The 17,489-nt window shown below is 38.7% G+C and overlaps 1 protein-coding gene across 2 annotated transcripts in view; it reads right to left on the bottom strand.

Annotated features, from left to right (window-relative positions):
- Positions 1 to 1,860: 1,860 nt before the first annotated feature.
- The window catches only part of LOC106879089 (dynein axonemal assembly factor 9), a 35,765-nt gene continuing 20,136 nt past the window's right edge, over positions 1,861 to 17,489 (bottom strand). For both annotated transcript variants that reach the window (XM_089362901.1, XM_089362903.1), the window contains 22 exons: positions 16,999 to 17,043; positions 16,525 to 16,700; positions 15,985 to 16,055; positions 15,490 to 15,625; positions 15,145 to 15,248; positions 14,322 to 14,471; positions 13,953 to 14,026; positions 13,014 to 13,112; positions 12,303 to 12,435; positions 11,557 to 11,645; positions 10,474 to 10,632; positions 10,158 to 10,234; positions 9,102 to 9,150; positions 8,588 to 8,669; positions 7,810 to 7,904; positions 5,973 to 6,059; positions 5,317 to 5,429; positions 4,356 to 4,430; positions 3,352 to 3,539; positions 3,044 to 3,109; positions 2,728 to 2,821; positions 1,861 to 2,284 (listed from right to left, as the gene is read on the bottom strand). In XM_089362901.1, the coding sequence (XP_089219027.1) occupies positions 2,166 to 2,284; positions 2,728 to 2,821; positions 3,044 to 3,109; positions 3,352 to 3,539; positions 4,356 to 4,430; positions 5,317 to 5,429; positions 5,973 to 6,059; positions 7,810 to 7,904; positions 8,588 to 8,669; positions 9,102 to 9,150; positions 10,158 to 10,234; positions 10,474 to 10,632; positions 11,557 to 11,645; positions 12,303 to 12,435; positions 13,014 to 13,112; positions 13,953 to 14,026; positions 14,322 to 14,471; positions 15,145 to 15,248; positions 15,490 to 15,625; positions 15,985 to 16,055; positions 16,525 to 16,700; positions 16,999 to 17,043 (2,281 nt within the window). In that variant the 3' untranslated portion in view covers positions 1,861 to 2,165. The remainder of the gene's footprint in view (positions 2,285 to 2,727; positions 2,822 to 3,043; positions 3,110 to 3,351; positions 3,540 to 4,355; positions 4,431 to 5,316; positions 5,430 to 5,972; positions 6,060 to 7,809; positions 7,905 to 8,587; positions 8,670 to 9,101; positions 9,151 to 10,157; positions 10,235 to 10,473; positions 10,633 to 11,556; positions 11,646 to 12,302; positions 12,436 to 13,013; positions 13,113 to 13,952; positions 14,027 to 14,321; positions 14,472 to 15,144; positions 15,249 to 15,489; positions 15,626 to 15,984; positions 16,056 to 16,524; positions 16,701 to 16,998; positions 17,044 to 17,489) is intronic.

Below are 17,489 nucleotides of genomic sequence, written 5' to 3'. Positions count from 1 at the left end.
AGATCAAGTAAGCAGTATGGAGCTGATCTGTTAATCTCCTCTAACACCTGCTCTCACTAAAGACACATTTGTCTTATCTTCTGATGGAATATATCCGCATCTCCGTGTGTGTATGTATGTGCTGTATATAGATGCATACATCTCTCTCTCTCTCTCTCTGTTTTTATGTACGCGTGTGTGTGTGTGTGTGCGTATCACTTTGTCTTGATATGACACAGTATATGCAAATGAGGAACACCATCATATGATCAATGTCATTTATTCTTTTACTTGTTTCAGTCATTTGACTGCGGCCATGCTGGAGCACTGCCTTTAGTTGAGCAAATCGACCCAGGACTTATATTTTGTAAGCCTAGTACTTATTCTATCGGTCTCTTTTGCTGAACTGCTATGTTACAGGGACGTAAACACACCAGCATCGGTCGTCAAGCGATGTTGGGGGAGGGGGTTATATATATATATATATATATATAAATATATATATATATATATATATATATATATATATATATATATATATATATATATATATATATATATATATATATATATATGTGTGTGTGTGTGTGTGTGTGTGTGTATATATATATATATGTATGTATGTATGTATGTATGTATGTATGTATGAGGCTGGTACAACTCTCCAGCTTACCAGTTCCAGACAAACCATCTAACCCATGCCAGCATAGAAAATAGAACGTGTAATGAGCTTGATGATGATGATGATGGTGGCGATGATGATGATGATGATGATAATGATGATGTGTGTGTGCGTGTACATATGTGAAAGCCATGCCAGCATGAAACACGGATGTTAAATGATGATGAAGATATCATTGTCAGCGCTTTACATCTCCTTTTACACAAATACATGTGTGCGTGTGTGAAAAAGTGAAAAAGATATGCACAGAAACAAAAGGAAAGAGAGAGAGATATATGTGTATGTGTATATATATATATATATATATATATATATATATATAGAGAGAGAGAGAGAGAGAGAGAGAGAGAGAGAGGTGTATAAACAACTAGTTAGGTAGATGTGATATGTTGGTACAGGTAATGTCGATGTGGCACATGTCAGAAGCCAGCCTTTCCCTGGTAAACAACATTGGCAAAGAAGCAAGAATTTCTGACTTTGAGATAAAAAGATTTATGACATCTTTATATGTGTGTGTGTGTGTGTGTGTACCTGCATGCATGTGGTGTGCAAGAGAAATGACTGCACTAGTAGGGTCATGTGATGTGTATGGACGAGGACAACAGTGTAAAGAAGAGCTAATCTCTGACTGTGGATGGAACCTGTGGCAAAAGTAGACTCAGGAAGACACGGAATGAGGTGGTGAAGCATGATCTTCACACTTTGAACCTTACAGAGGCAATGACTAGTGACCGAGATCTTTGGTGATGTGCTTTGCCGGCTTTCCAAAGTTACCAAAGTTGCAATACTTTACCAAGGGAAACAACTCTAACTAGCAAACCGAAACACCGTGGTATTTAAACGTCGCCGACTGCTTGGTCTGCAGTAAATAATAGGTACTATGAGGAAGTAGAGAAGCAGTAATATATAAACTATGTTTTATAAACACGAAGTACAGAGTTCAAATCCATTTGAATACAGTTTTTAGAGGGATGAACTTAGATGTAGTGTCTAACGGTAGCAGAGTCGGGGTATGTACCATCACCACCACATACCACCATTTCGCACTTCTTCACAACCATAACCAACACTACACAACTATTGCCACCCAGATATCCAATGTGCTACCCTACTGTGCCACTCAGGCACTCAGTGTCACACCACTGTGCCACATTCCTGGAACTAAAATCAAATTTACAACACACAATCAAAAGACTAAGAAATGTTTTGTTCTTTTATTTCACGAAAGGTTTTGTAACAGATGGGATAAACATTGATATTTACGGGTTAACTTCAGGTAACTTACCCTTCAGCTGTATTACTGCTGTATGGATTAAGGGCAGTCACCCTTAACATGTGGTGTCACTATTGTATGGCTTTTCTGTAAGGTAGCCACCCTCAGTGTGCACTGCTGGAGTTGAACTGGTTGTAGTGTAAAGTGAGACTATGACCAGGTATAATGGGACTGGAAGCAGCCACAATCTGTTTATGAGTGCAATCAGAAAAATGCCCCTCCCCTCATTATTTAGTCTTCTTCAAAAAACTGAAGAACATTTTCCTGATTTTGTTTCTCAATTTTTTTGTTATAATTTGTAATTTCAGAATTCTTAGTTGCAGTGTAGTGGTCAAGGAATTGGCCAAGATCTGAGAGACATTAAGGAACAACACTGGAATATAGGTTCTTCAGGACACAAACGTGTGTGTATAGAAAAATATGAATATATATTTGTATTCTCACCATCACCGTTAGGCCTACCTTTTCCCTGCTAGCAAGGCTGAGACGAGATTCTAAAAGCATGATTTGTTAGTCAGCATCTCTTACTCATTTCTTGAAGAAATGGAATTAATTATATTCCACTGATTTTCACATAATTATTTCAAAGGTGTTAATAAGAAAACAAGGATAAAACAAACATTAACACACACACATGCTCATACACTCACACACACACACATATATACACACACACACACACACACACACACATACACATACACACACACACACACACACGTAGCAGGACAGGAGAGAAAGTGATGTCATTAATTAAACAAGCTAGATTATATTTCCTGAGTGAAAAGGATACTAGGGTGAGTGGGTGAACGTTCCCCTGTGAGGCTCACATAAGACTGACCATTGAAGAACCAGCCAGGAGGTAACTGGTCAACACTATGGCGTTTCTGTAATGAAAAGGCACAAATTAACACAAATACATTATTATTATTATTATTATTATTAACGCCATGAGAGCTTGTAACCTCCCTCTAAATTCAATCCAACCTCACTGAGAGTCATGTGACTCTCAGAGAAACCATTTGGTGCCATTGCCAATTATAATTAACTCACAGTTTTAACGAACTTTCATTAACAAATATCTGAAGATATCAAGCAGAGTGACAAACCTGAATCAACCGGACAAGTTTGTTTGACAGCTGGTGACGGTCAATAAGTGGTTTTTGGCTACCAATCTGCAAGAGAGAGAAAGAGAGAGAGAGAAAGAGATGATGATGATAAACAAATTGTTGATGGTATGTAGGATTTTAGTAGTGTTTGTAGTGTGTGTTGTGGTGGAGTGAACATGAGATGGAGTGTGAGTGTGGTTGCATCAGGTCCTTCAAGTTAACCCTTCTAATAGAAAAAACACTGTGATAGAAGAATAGAAAAATGAAAATGACAAAATAACACCTTAATTAATGGACAAACCCTTTACCTTTTTAAGGCAGGTCTTCAGCCATGTCTTCAGTTCGTCTTTGTTGAGATGACAACCAGAGAAGACAAGGAAGGAGTTTTGCTGTGATTGAAGCTTCTGACCAGGGGGCTGTGGCTGTAGGGTCACCTTGTCGATGATCAGTTGAGTGGACAGTGTTATGTATTGGAGCTCACACATAGATTTTTCTTCTGAGAGATGCAGACACATACAGAAAGAAGGCACTATAAGCAAGCTGCTATAAATAACGTACCATAATTAAAGTAATACATAGAAAATGTCCATTATGTTAGAAATAGAAAACAGAAGATTGATCTAGCTGGATCTGTGATGTGAGAACTATTAATATAGCATTGATGATATCCTCCAGTTGGTTAGGATGAATTTATCTGCATGGATGCACCTGGTGAAAAACACCTTTCATAAATTTAGAGAGTCACTGGAACTCTTTAATTTAAGCAGGATGTGTACTCTTTCCACTGTTCATTTCCTATGTCTGTTTATGTGTGACTTTAATCTTTTGAGCACCATCCAATTAACGGAGGAGTTGGTGTTTCAGTCTCTCTTCACTCTTATACTACAACACTGCACAACATGATAATGGTGATGAGAATGACGATGATGATGATGACGATGCAGGTACCATGGTAAAGTGCACAAAGTACACTCTGTTACATGGTTGGCTAATGAGTGGAGACAGAGTAGGGTAGAGAGGAGCTTTTAGTCTTGTCATGGACATAACAACTCTAATGGTGATATGATAAAATGCACACAGCATACTGTGTGAAGTGGTTGGTGATAGGAAGAGCATCCAGCTGTAGAGACTATGCTGAAAATGAAATGTCTACACAAGACAAGGTTGCTCAACCCATCAAGGAAGACAGTAACACTGAGTAAGAACTGACATAGGCTGTGATGTCTTGACCAACCCATGCCACTATTGAAAGGGGATGTAAAATGATGATGATGATGTTCTTACATAAAGTGGGTAACTGTGTGCTACTTACTTAGGAATTGAACTTGCCCTCGCACATGGTAGATGTTGCCGTGGAAAGGATATCCTACCAACTGTTCTTTCAGACCTGTTGAATTCAAGTGGTATATACATATATGCATAGACATATCTGTGTGTGTGTGTGTGTGTACACACATACACACACACACACACACACACACACACACACACATTACACAGCTTCATTTTAAAGTCACTGTGCAATCTTAAATTCTGAAATATAAACATTAATAACTTTAGTTCTAAGATATTAATTATTTAGGTTTTTAGTTCTAATTAAGTTATTTAGTTCTAAGATAGAATTCTTCTGTGAGAGAGATTTACAAAACTGATCTGTGTAGTCAATCAAAACAATTTATTAAAAATATTTAATTACATAAAAAAATAAAATCTAACAATTACTTGGACTGTACTTTATTTAATGGGATATAAATATGATGCATAGGCTATGATATAAGAGATATGTCATAAACATGATACTACATACAGAATGATATAAGAAAAAGACAATATGTTAATATGAACTCTAATATTAAATTAATTAACTTTAAGATACATTATAGTCAGTAATATAACTAATTTTATGATGTAATCTAGTTAGTAATTTTAAGAAAACAGCTAATCTTTTTTTTGGCAATTTATTTTTTTAATGAAAAGTTTTCCTGTAGTGAAAATAGTTATGGTAAAATTTCCTTTAACCATTTCTAAGTGCCATGAGCTATGATACAACGTATTACATATTTATGATCTCTCATTGTTATATGGTTATATGGTTATATGGTTATATGGTTATATGTCAAGATAAATGAAGACAAAATAGGAAATCACAATTATGATTTGTTATGATCTGTGATACGTCAGTAAATCCTAAGTTATGATATAAATGACAACCATGACAACTATGATAATCTGGGATATATCCACTTGTGATACATCACAGATTATCTACCAACCTGTTAATCTCTGTATGAACAAAGTTTTATCCAATTGCTTGTCAAACACCAGTTTCACATCCATCACAGGGACAGCAGCAGAATATTGTGTTTTCGATGTCTGAGGGTCCATCCTGAAAGATGGCAATAATCATTACTAGAGCAGGGTGGGGTGGGGATGGAAGACAGTTAGAAGCTTTCTAACTATAATGACTTGAATATTATCACATTGTTATTTGATTATAATGTAATCAACTCTCCGAAATTATAATCAACATTATTGTCCAGTAACCAACATTATTACATTAAAAGAGATATGAAAGAATCAGCAATATCAGCTCTTTTAATTTGATATTATTTAGACACTGTGAAAATGAAAAAAAAAAAAAAAAAAATGGGATGGCCATGAGTGGAATGTCTTGACCTTTACCATGATCTCTGTCTGATAATGTTCCACTACAAGACAGAGCAGGACGTTACTGGCATCTCTTCATTATCATATTGAAACCAATGTTTATTGTTCATTCATTGTTATTCATAAAATGTCCCCATAAACAGCTGCCCCTGTTTGTTGATTTAGCACTTGGGGCCACAACAGAAGGCAAAGAATGAGAAGACCTAGACTCAATTGCCTTCAGGGTTAGAAATAGCAAACAGCTTCCCATATGTGCACTTACCAATTCGGAGTTATCAGGTGTCTGGATCTGATCAGTTCTTCAGTGTTGAAGCTATTTTCTGAAAGGATCAGATCAATATCGGAACTCCTGAAGAAAGGAAGAAGCGGATTAAGAGATTTAGAAGTCTTTAATGTTAATTAGACAGGATTAGATAACGGCTTAGACTGAAGGCAAAGTCAACAGATTGCATGGAGGGGCCAGAAGTAAAATGAATGAGGTCCTAGTTCGTTCAAATAGGGAATCTTTCAGAGAAAATGGAGTATAACAGGATGGATATGAGGGCAAGGAATCAAGAATTAGTCACAGATCAGGATTAGTATCCCTAAAGATACAATGGTTTTTAGATCCGGGACTCGAGAATGAACAATAAATTAAGGAAAGTATACACACACACACACACAAGCAATATATTATTGCAACCACTATCTGCACAGCTATCTTCTTCAGAAGTTCTGAAGAAGAGAGCTGTGTGGATAGTGGTTCCTTATGTTTTTAGTCACTCAATCAATCGACTGATAAGATGAATGCACCAAAACGGACATCTGAAACAGCTGTAAGCCTATAATCAATAAATAAATGTGTATGACCCATTATTTCTGTCTATTTTATGTATCAGTCTGTTAAAACCTACGGTCTTAACTGGGTTCTGCAGCCATGGATTTACAAATTCGACTGGCGATGGTGATTAGGATTGCCTGGAATACAATAACGATCCCAACAAGACTTCTCTGTTAGCCTAGTGTGTTTCTGTTTCAATCTGGAGAGACCTTTGGTTTTGGTTAATGGTGATGGCTTTATTGGTGCCTCCATTTAATAATAAAACACCAGAAAAGGGGGAAAAATATTGCCAAAGTCATTTATAAAGAACATCACTGAACAATCCAGCATCACCCTGCCATGGAATCCGGAGTCTGCAAGAAGATTCTCGAGGACAACCGGAACATACGTCGCATTGCTGTGAAATATTTCCTGGCTGAGCTCAAAGCTGTTATTTTACATTATTGGAATTATTTCAGTAATGACTAAAGTTTATATATTAAGCCCCATTAATAACACGTAGACTTCCATCACATTTACATTGAACCGGAAAGAAATCATTAAATGAATGTTATAAATTATCAGATGAATCGGCCTTTTTTTTTCAGAAATAGATTTAACGGTGTAAGGGAAATAACTCAAACTTGCAGGATTATTTCCCTTTGTCCACATTTCTTCCTTTCAACGGATTTTCTAGAAAATAAAACAATTGAAACTCAATTTATCGATGTTTAATCAAAGATCGAATCGAAAATTAAATATGTTTATTGATACACTGAGTATAAGAGCGAAGCCTGTGAAAGCTGGCTTATTTTTATCGCTTTGTATACGGATTTAAGCTTAGCTTAGTCTACGCGTTCGCGTTGGACCTTGTGAGTGGATTTGGTGGACGGAAACTGAAAGAAGCCTTGTGTGTGTGTGTGTGTGAGCGCGCTTCTTTGTGTCCTGTTTGTCCCTCACCACTGCTTGACGACAGGTGACGGTGAGTTTACCTCCCCATAACTTAGCGGTTCGACAAAAGATACCAATAGAGTAAGTACCAGGCTGAAAAAAACAAAACAAAACAAAACGAGTCCCGAGGTCGATTGATTTGACTAAAAATTTCCCAAGGCGGTGCCCCAGCATGGCCACAGTCTAACGATTGAAACATATACAAGAGAGAAGATATTGTTCTATTAAAAATAGCAACAACAACAACAACACGAGTGGAAATGTGTAAAGTAGTTGTTATGGTCGAAATGTCCAGAAAGGAAAAGACCAGAGACGGGGTGTGGGGGGAGGGGATAAGAGAAATTCTTACATGTTTAGTTGACCATCAAAAACGGTGAGGATGTTGACTTGGTGGTTCTTCTTCTTCACCAATTGTTCTATCTTCTTGATGAGATGGAGGTTCTTCTGGAGTGGTGGTCATGAAAGAGATATAACAACAGCAATAATAATTCTTTCTACTATAGGCACAAATCCAGAAATTTCTTTGGGGGTGGGGGTGGGGTAGGGGCCAGTCAATGACACCCCTCCCACCCACCCACTCCGTATTCAACTTATTTTATTGACCCCAAAAGAATGAAATGCCAAAAGAACTTTGTCAGAATTTGGACTCTTTCAGTTTCCCTCTACCATATCCACTCACAAGGCTTTGGTTGGCCTGAGGCTATAGTGGAAGACACTTGCTGAAGATGCCATGCAGTGGGACTGAACCCAGGACCATGTGGTTGGGAAACAAGCTTCTTACCACATAGCCATGCTTGAGTCTATAAAACATATTTTGGTGAAAAAAAAAATGACATCATTGGTTCCAGGTTTCTTTTAACGGTCCAGTTCCTGCCCTGTAATGTTTCTGATGACATAACAAGGGAGTTTCTGAACCACTGTGGTGGAGCACCAACCACAAGTAGTGTTTGTGATTTGAAAGTTCTGGATTTTTTATTCTAACTTATTTAGAAAGCCAAATACAAATTCTGTATGAAATAAAATATCACCATTGCCAGATTTTGTTTAGAATTCTCTAAAATTCTGTAGAGAAGTTTGATATGAAAGTGGTGAAGAAGGAGAGGAGACGTGGTCATGTTTGGACTTACCTCAGACTTCTTGGAAGCAATAAACAGGATGTTATTGACCCAACCTTCCAGACATTGGTTCCACAGTGTAGGAAACATGAATCTACAAGAGACAAAAGAAACAGCTCATCAAAAACGATGTGTTGTTGCTGTTGTTGTTGTTATTGTGGCGATGGTGGTGTTAGGCAGGGCTGGTGTGGTGTCTAACAAATGTAAATAATGAACAGCAGTAGGGTCTCACTGAATTTGTGCAGTGATGAGTGTGAGCAGAGGTTAGGATGTTGGATTAGTGAAGGATGATACAGAGGAGTGCAGCTTGTTAGAAGTGAAAGCAGGTAAGCCATGAAGATATACCGAAGCTTGTAAAAGGTACAAAAGTGAATGATGAGGTTCCCCACAATTGGTATAATGTGAGTGAGTGTGGTGGGATGGAGTGAAGGCTGCTGCATAATGTGGTGTTGGTGAGGTAAGGGTGGTGTTTCAGTGTAGTGTGGTGTACAGTATAATACAATGGAGTGTGGGGTGGGCACTGTACCTGTTCTCCAGAAAACTGTTGTCAGGATTCACACAAACTGTGACAGCACCTAACAAGGGAAATGACTGGAGTTAAATATTAATTGCAACAGATGGCACCACGCACACACACACACATATGCAGATAGATAGCTAGGCTCAGATAGAGGTCATTTAATAATGGCCTTAAAAGTGCTGTCGATACAAGTGAGTGGACAAACGAAAGAAAAAGCACAACGTAAAGTTTCTGCAAGAAGCCTGTGAAACTTTAAGCTGCATGGAACCAAATCAAATTGTTTTATATTATAATAATAATAATAATAATAATAATAATAATAATAATAATAATAATAATAATAATAATAATAGCAACAACAACACACACACACACAGATACAAATATACTCACATTCACACATACACAAATATATGTATATGTATATATATATATATATATATATATATATATATATATATATATATATATATATATATATATATATATATAAAACGGAGAAGGCTAGTTTATGGGATTACCTTAGGTTTCCCATCCATAAAGGGTTTAGCTTTATGACATATTGTCAGACCCCAAAACCTGTTCGCCCAAGACCTCAATATTTTTAAGAGGTCATAGGCCAACAGGTTTTGGGGTCTGACAATATGCTATAAAGTTAAACCCTTTATGGACGGGAAACCTAAGGTAACCCCATAAACCGGCCTTCCCCATCTTTAATGTATTACTGCTCTACATCTTAGAGTGTGCGTCTTCTCTGAGATATACGTTTTTTACAGATGGTATATTTATATATATATATATATATATATATATATATATTTCTATGCATGTATGTATTTAAAATACTGCTTCATATTCTTTGATAGTGAAAAGGCCTTTTGTGAAGATTTTATTAATGCCTACTGCCTACCCTGAGTGCTACTTATTCAGGACATGAGGCTGATAAAGACAACAGTGTGTTGTAGTGTCTAAAACTGACTAAGATGACCAATGAGTCATTGTGTCCAACTGTTAGTGACCACCAAAATTTACTGGATGAAGAAAGACATAACAGAAACTGACCGATGTCCATCTGTGCAGCAATGTTGCGGTCTGGATGTGAGTGGACAGCTCGGACCACATCAATGATTTCAGTATAACTGTAAATAGAAAAGCAGAACAACTAAATAGTGTGTGTGTGTGTGTGTGTGTGGTGGGGTTAATCCAAGTGGAATGACTGGTGGGGGTGGCATGGTATGGCGGCTGCTGAGTCAGGTTTTAAGTTCAAATCCACCCTTAGCCCTTTACTGTTGTGTGTTAAAATAATAATGGCAAATGGATTACTTCCCTACAGCAGTGGACAATGACTGACCCTTCTAAAACAATAAACAAGACTTACCCAGGAACAACAACAATGATTCGCATGGATTTTCTGCCTCCGCTGGCGGATCTCCGGACCTGCTGGGATTGATTTTGCAGACTGCAAGAGAGCTGGTGCTGCAACTTCTTTGCATCAAACTCTTCTGCATTCCTGATCGGTTGCTGAAAGATTATCCAACTGTAGAGAGACAAAACACAACGAAGATGGCAGTAAACGACAAAGGTGACACAGAAATGTTCCATTTAATATATTAACACAATACAAAAATTAGGCTAAAGTGGAGCAGCTGATCCACATCGATTGTCCTGGTTATGTTAACACAGTAGAGAGAAACGGAGGCAAGATGGAGGTCCTGGCATTTGAGATATTAACTGGTGACAACAAGTATCTGATTTAGGTGAGATGATGACATAAACTGAACACAGACTGTTGTTGGGTGGGTGGAGATTGTTAGCGTGAAGGAGAGGATGCAACCCATCCAGGAGAAAGAAAACCTTGATTCCGTACCTTTGCTGCTTCGTGGCCAAACCCAACCACTCGGCCATGGAAAAAAACTTTGGAAGTAAATTCTAAGGGAAATTGGGAGTTGGAGGCTCATTCTTAGAGTCTATAATCTCATTCTGACAACTCCTGCGATGACAATGCCAACGCCAAATTGTAACGGTCATGCTGTTCCTTTCGATCCATCATTGGTGTGGAGAAGGGTGAAACACTTCTTTGGCAACAACCTGTCTTCCATACCACGTTGATCAGGTCTGGATCCAGTTTGACTGGAGAGATAGAACCAGACAACTTACTGGGAGAGGAGACTCTTGCCTTGTCTCTGGCAATGACACAACGCAGAGAACCACAGTGACCAGCCACAAGTGAAACAGAAGCAGGACAGACGACCCCCGAGTCTGACTTGGAGTTGGTGCATTGGACCATTCGGCTACAGCCAATGGTGTTGCAATGGGACGACGGGCAACTAGGGCCTTCGTTTGTGGTCATTAGTGATATACAGAGGTCTGAGTTAACAACAACAACAACAACACACACCACCACCACCACCACCACCACCACCATGTTCATTCCTCACCATTCATCATCATCAGCACTCACCTGTTATAGTCTTTGGCCAGTCCAGTGAAGACTTTGCAGAAACTCTCTTTATAACTTCCTCTGATTCCAGCCAGTATAGTGACCACAACCTGAAAGTTGACCATACAATACTTTTACTCATTAATAATAATTATTGACCAAACAACTCTAATCGTTACTGCTGACAACGATGTCATCGTAATTAACAGCATCCCTTGTAGTTGCCCTTGGAAATCATTCTTTCACTTTCTTTTACTTGTTTCAGTCATTAAACTGTGGCCATGCTGGGGCGATGCCTTTGTTTTTAAAAGCCTGGTACTTATTATTTTTGCTGGACCATTAAGTTACAGGGGATGTAAACAAACCAACACCAGTTGTCAAGTGGTGGTGAGGGAACAAACACAGACACAGACAGACAGACAGACAGACACACACACACACACACGACAAGCTTCTTTCAGTTTCCATCTACCAAATCCATTCACAAGGCTTTAGTCAGCCCAAAGCTACAGTAGAGACACTTGCTGAAGGTGCCACATAATGGGATTGAACCAAAAGCCATGTGGTTGGGAAGTAGATTTCTCACCCACTTCATCATACCTGTGTGTGGGTATGTATGTGTGTATATATGTACGTATATATGCATGAGTGTTTGTGTGTGTCTCCTCCTCTGTTTCCCTCTACACCACCACTACCACCACCATAATAATAATAATAATAATAATAATAATAATAATAATAATAATAAAAACAGCCAGCATACTTACCCTGTGTTTGTTATCTTCAGTGCCAGTAGTAGTAGTAGGCAATGGGCTGGACCCTGTCAGTAGAATTCTCCCCAGGTCAGTGACGATCGGTTGTTGTATGTGGCTGTTACTGACCAATAAATGGTGCAGGAAACTGTAACACAGAAGCAATGTTATTGCTGTTGTTGTTTAAAGCAGACTCTGTTCTGTTTAGTGTTGACTCTCAGAAGAAAAAAACTATCCTCAGAACCAGAGAACAGATTCATGTTTCTATTTTGGTCAAGACCCTCTCTTGCTTGAGTTTTGCCTGCAATGCCTCATTAGGTTGTGGACTTGCAGGAAAAACTCAGATGGGCAACAGACTGACTTGACCAAAATTTTAAGGTATCATATATACATATATATACGTATATATATATATATATATATATATATATATATATATATATATATATCGCTAACTCCAAAAGTTTTTTTATTCTCTCTGTTTATTTCTCTTGTTTCTTTCTGTTGAAGAGCCTAGGCTCGAAATGTAAAATACTCTCTCACCTTCCTGAGCATCAAACTAATACACCTGTTTGTTGTTTATACACTTGTCTTTGTCTTTTGTTTTTCTGTAAATTTCAACTATATATATAAAGAAAGGAAGGAAGGAAGGAAGGAAGGGGTGGGGCATAAGAACCACACCCGTCTCCTTGACCCTTAGCATTCAATAAATAGAAAAAGTCTTACATGTCCAGTCCATGGAGATGGTTATTTGCTTGTTCCAGTGTCCACACCATCTTCTGATTTGCAGCTACTTCCAATGAAGAGGTCAGTTTGGAGTTACACCTGCAGAGAGAGAGAGAGAGAGAGAGAGAGAGAGAAAGAGAGAAAGATTAGAAGTGCATGCTACAGTGGGGTTATAGTGGCCAATGTATGTGTGTGTCCGTATCTCTCTCTCTCTCTCTCTCTCTCTACACACACACACACATGAAAAATGTCTGGTAAATAAACAAATGATATAACACATACTGAGTGAACAACTGGACGGGAGGCAAACCCAGAGGGTCCCTAATTCTTCCTCAGTTATCAACCAATTGCTAATACTCACTTTCACACCATTAACAATTATTTGACTGACAGCTAATTTAGTTAGTTCTTCGTAGAGTGAAAAACAAAAAAAAAACAAACAAAATATGACAAACAACTTTAATTGATTTTCGAATCTCACTGGATTTTCATGAGAGGTGTCTCCATCAATTTGACCAATTCCAGAGAAACAAGCAGTCAGTCTGTTTTTATACTCAACAATTACCATTGCTACTGAAAACTGGGGCTACTTAAGTGCATAATATGAATGTTAGCGCTGTATTTGATATGAGGGGCCTATCAACAGGGATCTCAGTCTACACAGTTTCAAGGTATGATGTGTGTGTGTGTGTGTGTGTGTGAAGGTGCATGGCTCAGTGGTTAGAGCGTCAAGCTTTCGATCGTGAGGTTGTGAGTTCTATTCCTGGACTGGTTTGTGTGTTGTGTTCTTGAGCAAGACACTTTATTTCACGTTGGAAAAAGGATGTACAGTATGTTATGTCATTACTTTGCAATTAAGATCTTAACGAGCTTGCATTAGAGAGGAAGTGACAGTGTTAGAAGGATGGTGGAGTGGGGGTGAAGACAGAATCATCTTACAACTTTGCTATGTGGCTTGGAAGCTGCTTCAGGTAGACGAGTGGAATGGTTCCATCCTTCCAGTGTGGCAGCAACTGGAACAGAAAGAAAAGTTAAGAATTATACTCAGCATGCGCGCACACGCACACACACGCGCACACACACACACACACACAATATTATGTATTCAGAAGAGCATGCTGACCTCCTTTACTTCCAAACTTCACACATCCCCCCACCCCGTATTAACTGCCCATGTTTCACTGCAGATATCACATTTTGTATACAAACACCAAACAATCAAAATAAAACAGCAGAATAAAAAAAAAACAAAAAACATCCAACTCATTTTTGAACCAAGAAAGAAATTCTGTTTTCAAAATGACAAACCTTAGCATAGAGAGTTTTGTTGGCCTTCGTCTTTGGTTGGAATAACAATATCAGTGTTCTGCGGTCGTTGAGAGAAGGAACCAGTAATTTATGTGGGCAGCTGGTTGCTGTTAGGTTGAGCAACACGACAACTACAGAGCTACTTGAGTCCTTGTTAAAGAGAAATGAATAAATTATACATAAATACATACATAAATAAATTGGTCGGCCCGAGACTATAGTAGATGATTCTTGCCCAAGGTGCTACGCAATGGGACTGAAACCAGAACCATGTGGTTGAGAAGGAATCTTCTAACCACACAGCCATGGCAGTACACGTGGCCGTTGCCAGTACCACCTGACTGGCCCTCGTGCCAGTGGCATGTAAAAGCACCCACTACACTCTCAGAGTGGTTGGCGTTAGGAAGGGCATCCAGCTGTAGAAACTCTGCCAGATCAGATTGGAGGCTGGTGTAGCCATCTGGTTTCACCAGTCCTCAGTCAAATCGTCCAACCCATGCTAGCATAGAAAGCGGACGTTAAACGATGATGATGATGATGTACACACACACACACACACATATATATACACACACATATGTATATATATATATATATATATATATATATATACTCACACACACACATATATATACATATATACATACATACACACATATGTATATATATACACATACATACATGTATATATACACTACTCACTCCCTCCCCCCACCATTTTGGTGTCAGAGAATTGTATGCAGAATGGACAACAAGAACAGAATATTGATTCCACCCAGCCACCCTTGTAATGATTGGCTGGGTGAGTAGATGTGGTACTTACCTCATAGTAGATGTCCAGACTGGTAATCCCAGAGTTTGGGACAATAACAGGATTCTGACCAGTTAAATGGACAACCAGACCATGTTGTTGTACAAAGAGATGTCCTGTAAAAGATAGAGGGGGGGGGGGGGGAATGTATCTTGAATATGGTGATGATGGTGATGATGGTAATGGTGATGATGATGACGATGACAATAATATTATTACTGCCACTGCTGCCTGCCCCCACAACTACACCACCATCATCACCACCAGGGCCATCGACATTGCCATAACAACCACAATAACAACCACAAACAAAACAACAACAGTTAGAAGACTATATATAATAATAAACCCACTGACCAGTTCTTACTACGTCCCACACTGTGTCAGTGTCCACCACTTTAATACTGTTGCCATCACACACTGCATCTCCCAACATGTCGGTCAGCTTGAGGCAGTCACCAATGTGTGATATGTTGTCTTGGATCGGAACATTCTAAGATGAATAACATAATACAGGTTGTAGAACAGATGTTGGATGGACAAATATATCCAAAACAATCGTCATAGGATGGGAGAGAAGTCATAAAAGAGGTTGTAAGGACAAATTTGAGGTTTATGGTGCCAGTATCAGAGGAATTGGTGAGAGGGGATGAGATGAAAATGTAAGATTGATCATAACATAGGAGTCATGCAAATAGAATAAAATTAAGATTGATGACAATCTTAAAATAAAACTTATGATTGTAAGGACAAATACAAGTTTAAAGTAAGTTACAAATGAAAAGGCTGAGGGGACAGATTTAAGTTGAGACAGATCTTAGGGGAAATAACATGATGTGTGTTAATACTTACTGTCCAGCAATGATATCTTGGTATTTGAGCAGTCAATACTTGTACCTCTGTAGATTTAGTGGTCAGGGAATCTGGGGATAGAAGAGGGAATGATTATTAAGAATCTGGTACCACACCAGGGTACTTAGAAGGGTACTAAAGGGTTCTGGGAACATTAGGGTACTGAGGTAGAGTGTAGGTAGCAAACAGTGGTGTAGTGAATAGAATACATGGTCCCTATTTTTCCTTACGGGGAAAAATAAGGACCACATGGTCCCAGTAAGTAAACATCTAGGGATTCACAAAATTTGTTATTGTGAGAGTCAAGTGTCCCCCTACAAAGTTCCTCCTGCCTTTGATACAGGGGTAACATAAACCAGCGAGGCCAGCTTGTACCACAATAAATGCAGAGGGACCAAAACTAGAAACATTTATTGAATGACTGATTGATAGGAGCGACCAGTAACTATCTCTGCATGATAGGTCAATGTGTATGAGTGACTAGTCGCTATTATTTAAGAAGGACAAATCATTGGTTACTTTACATGGATAAAAACTTACCCTCATCAGAGAAGAGAAGAGCTGAGACAAGGAATGTCTCTCCAAAAGTCAGGGAACCAACACTGGAACTGTTCTGTCCACCACAATCAGGGATATTCCAAATACTCATCTGTATCCATTTAATAGTGGAACGGAGCCTGTATTGACCATCTTTGTCCACGAAGGGATTCTTTTGGCTGTGTGGATAGCAAGGACACTGAGACATTGTATATATATATACATACACACACATAAGCATACGTAAATACACACACACACAGATATATAGACACAAACACACACAGACACACACATACACATCCAGATACCAAAACGTCAATGCGGGTGGTCAGTGTGTTGAGTGCAATATCCTGAGTGTGATGTGGTCAATGCCAGTGTTTTATTGTTACGGTCAGTGAGATTTAGAAAATAAGATCAGTGGTAGTGGTCATGGTGGAAGTGGGCTGGAATGGTTAAAATAGTCAATGGTCCTACCTTGACTTGGTGTTAATGTCCTCCAACACAAATTCAATATTTTTACTGAAATGAATATAACAGATTAAATTAAACAATCAAATATATACACACATACATACACACATGCATATATACACACATACCTACCTACACTCACACATGCACACCTATTTACTAATCCCTCCCAGACCCGCAATCAGTTCACCACATCTCACTAAGAAGGTTATGTCTTTGCCGTCGAAGAACAGAAGAGAGCTACAAAAACCTGATCCACAAGAGAGACAAGGATGCCTTCAAACCACCTCCATGCTGTGATAGAAAATGGCAATTGTGCTACAGCAACATGGAAGATATTGCTCATGTGATAAGCAGTCTGAAAGGTTTGGAAGAGACTTCCTTCCCGCGAGACATGGCATTGTTGCTAAGGGGACTTACAATGCTATACACTGGAAGGATTGCTCTGAGGGCAGACCAACAGCACAGCAGAACCGAAAAGCATCCAGACTTTT

The sequence above is a fragment of the Octopus bimaculoides genome, chromosome 14, assembly GCF_046866305.1.
Source record: "Octopus bimaculoides isolate indiv1 chromosome 14, ASM4686630v1, whole genome shotgun sequence".
Lineage (NCBI taxonomy): Eukaryota > Metazoa > Mollusca > Cephalopoda > Octopoda > Octopodidae > Octopus > Octopus bimaculoides.
The sequence above is the reverse complement of the archived record's forward strand: the minus strand, read 5'-3'. Positions and strand labels throughout refer to the sequence as shown.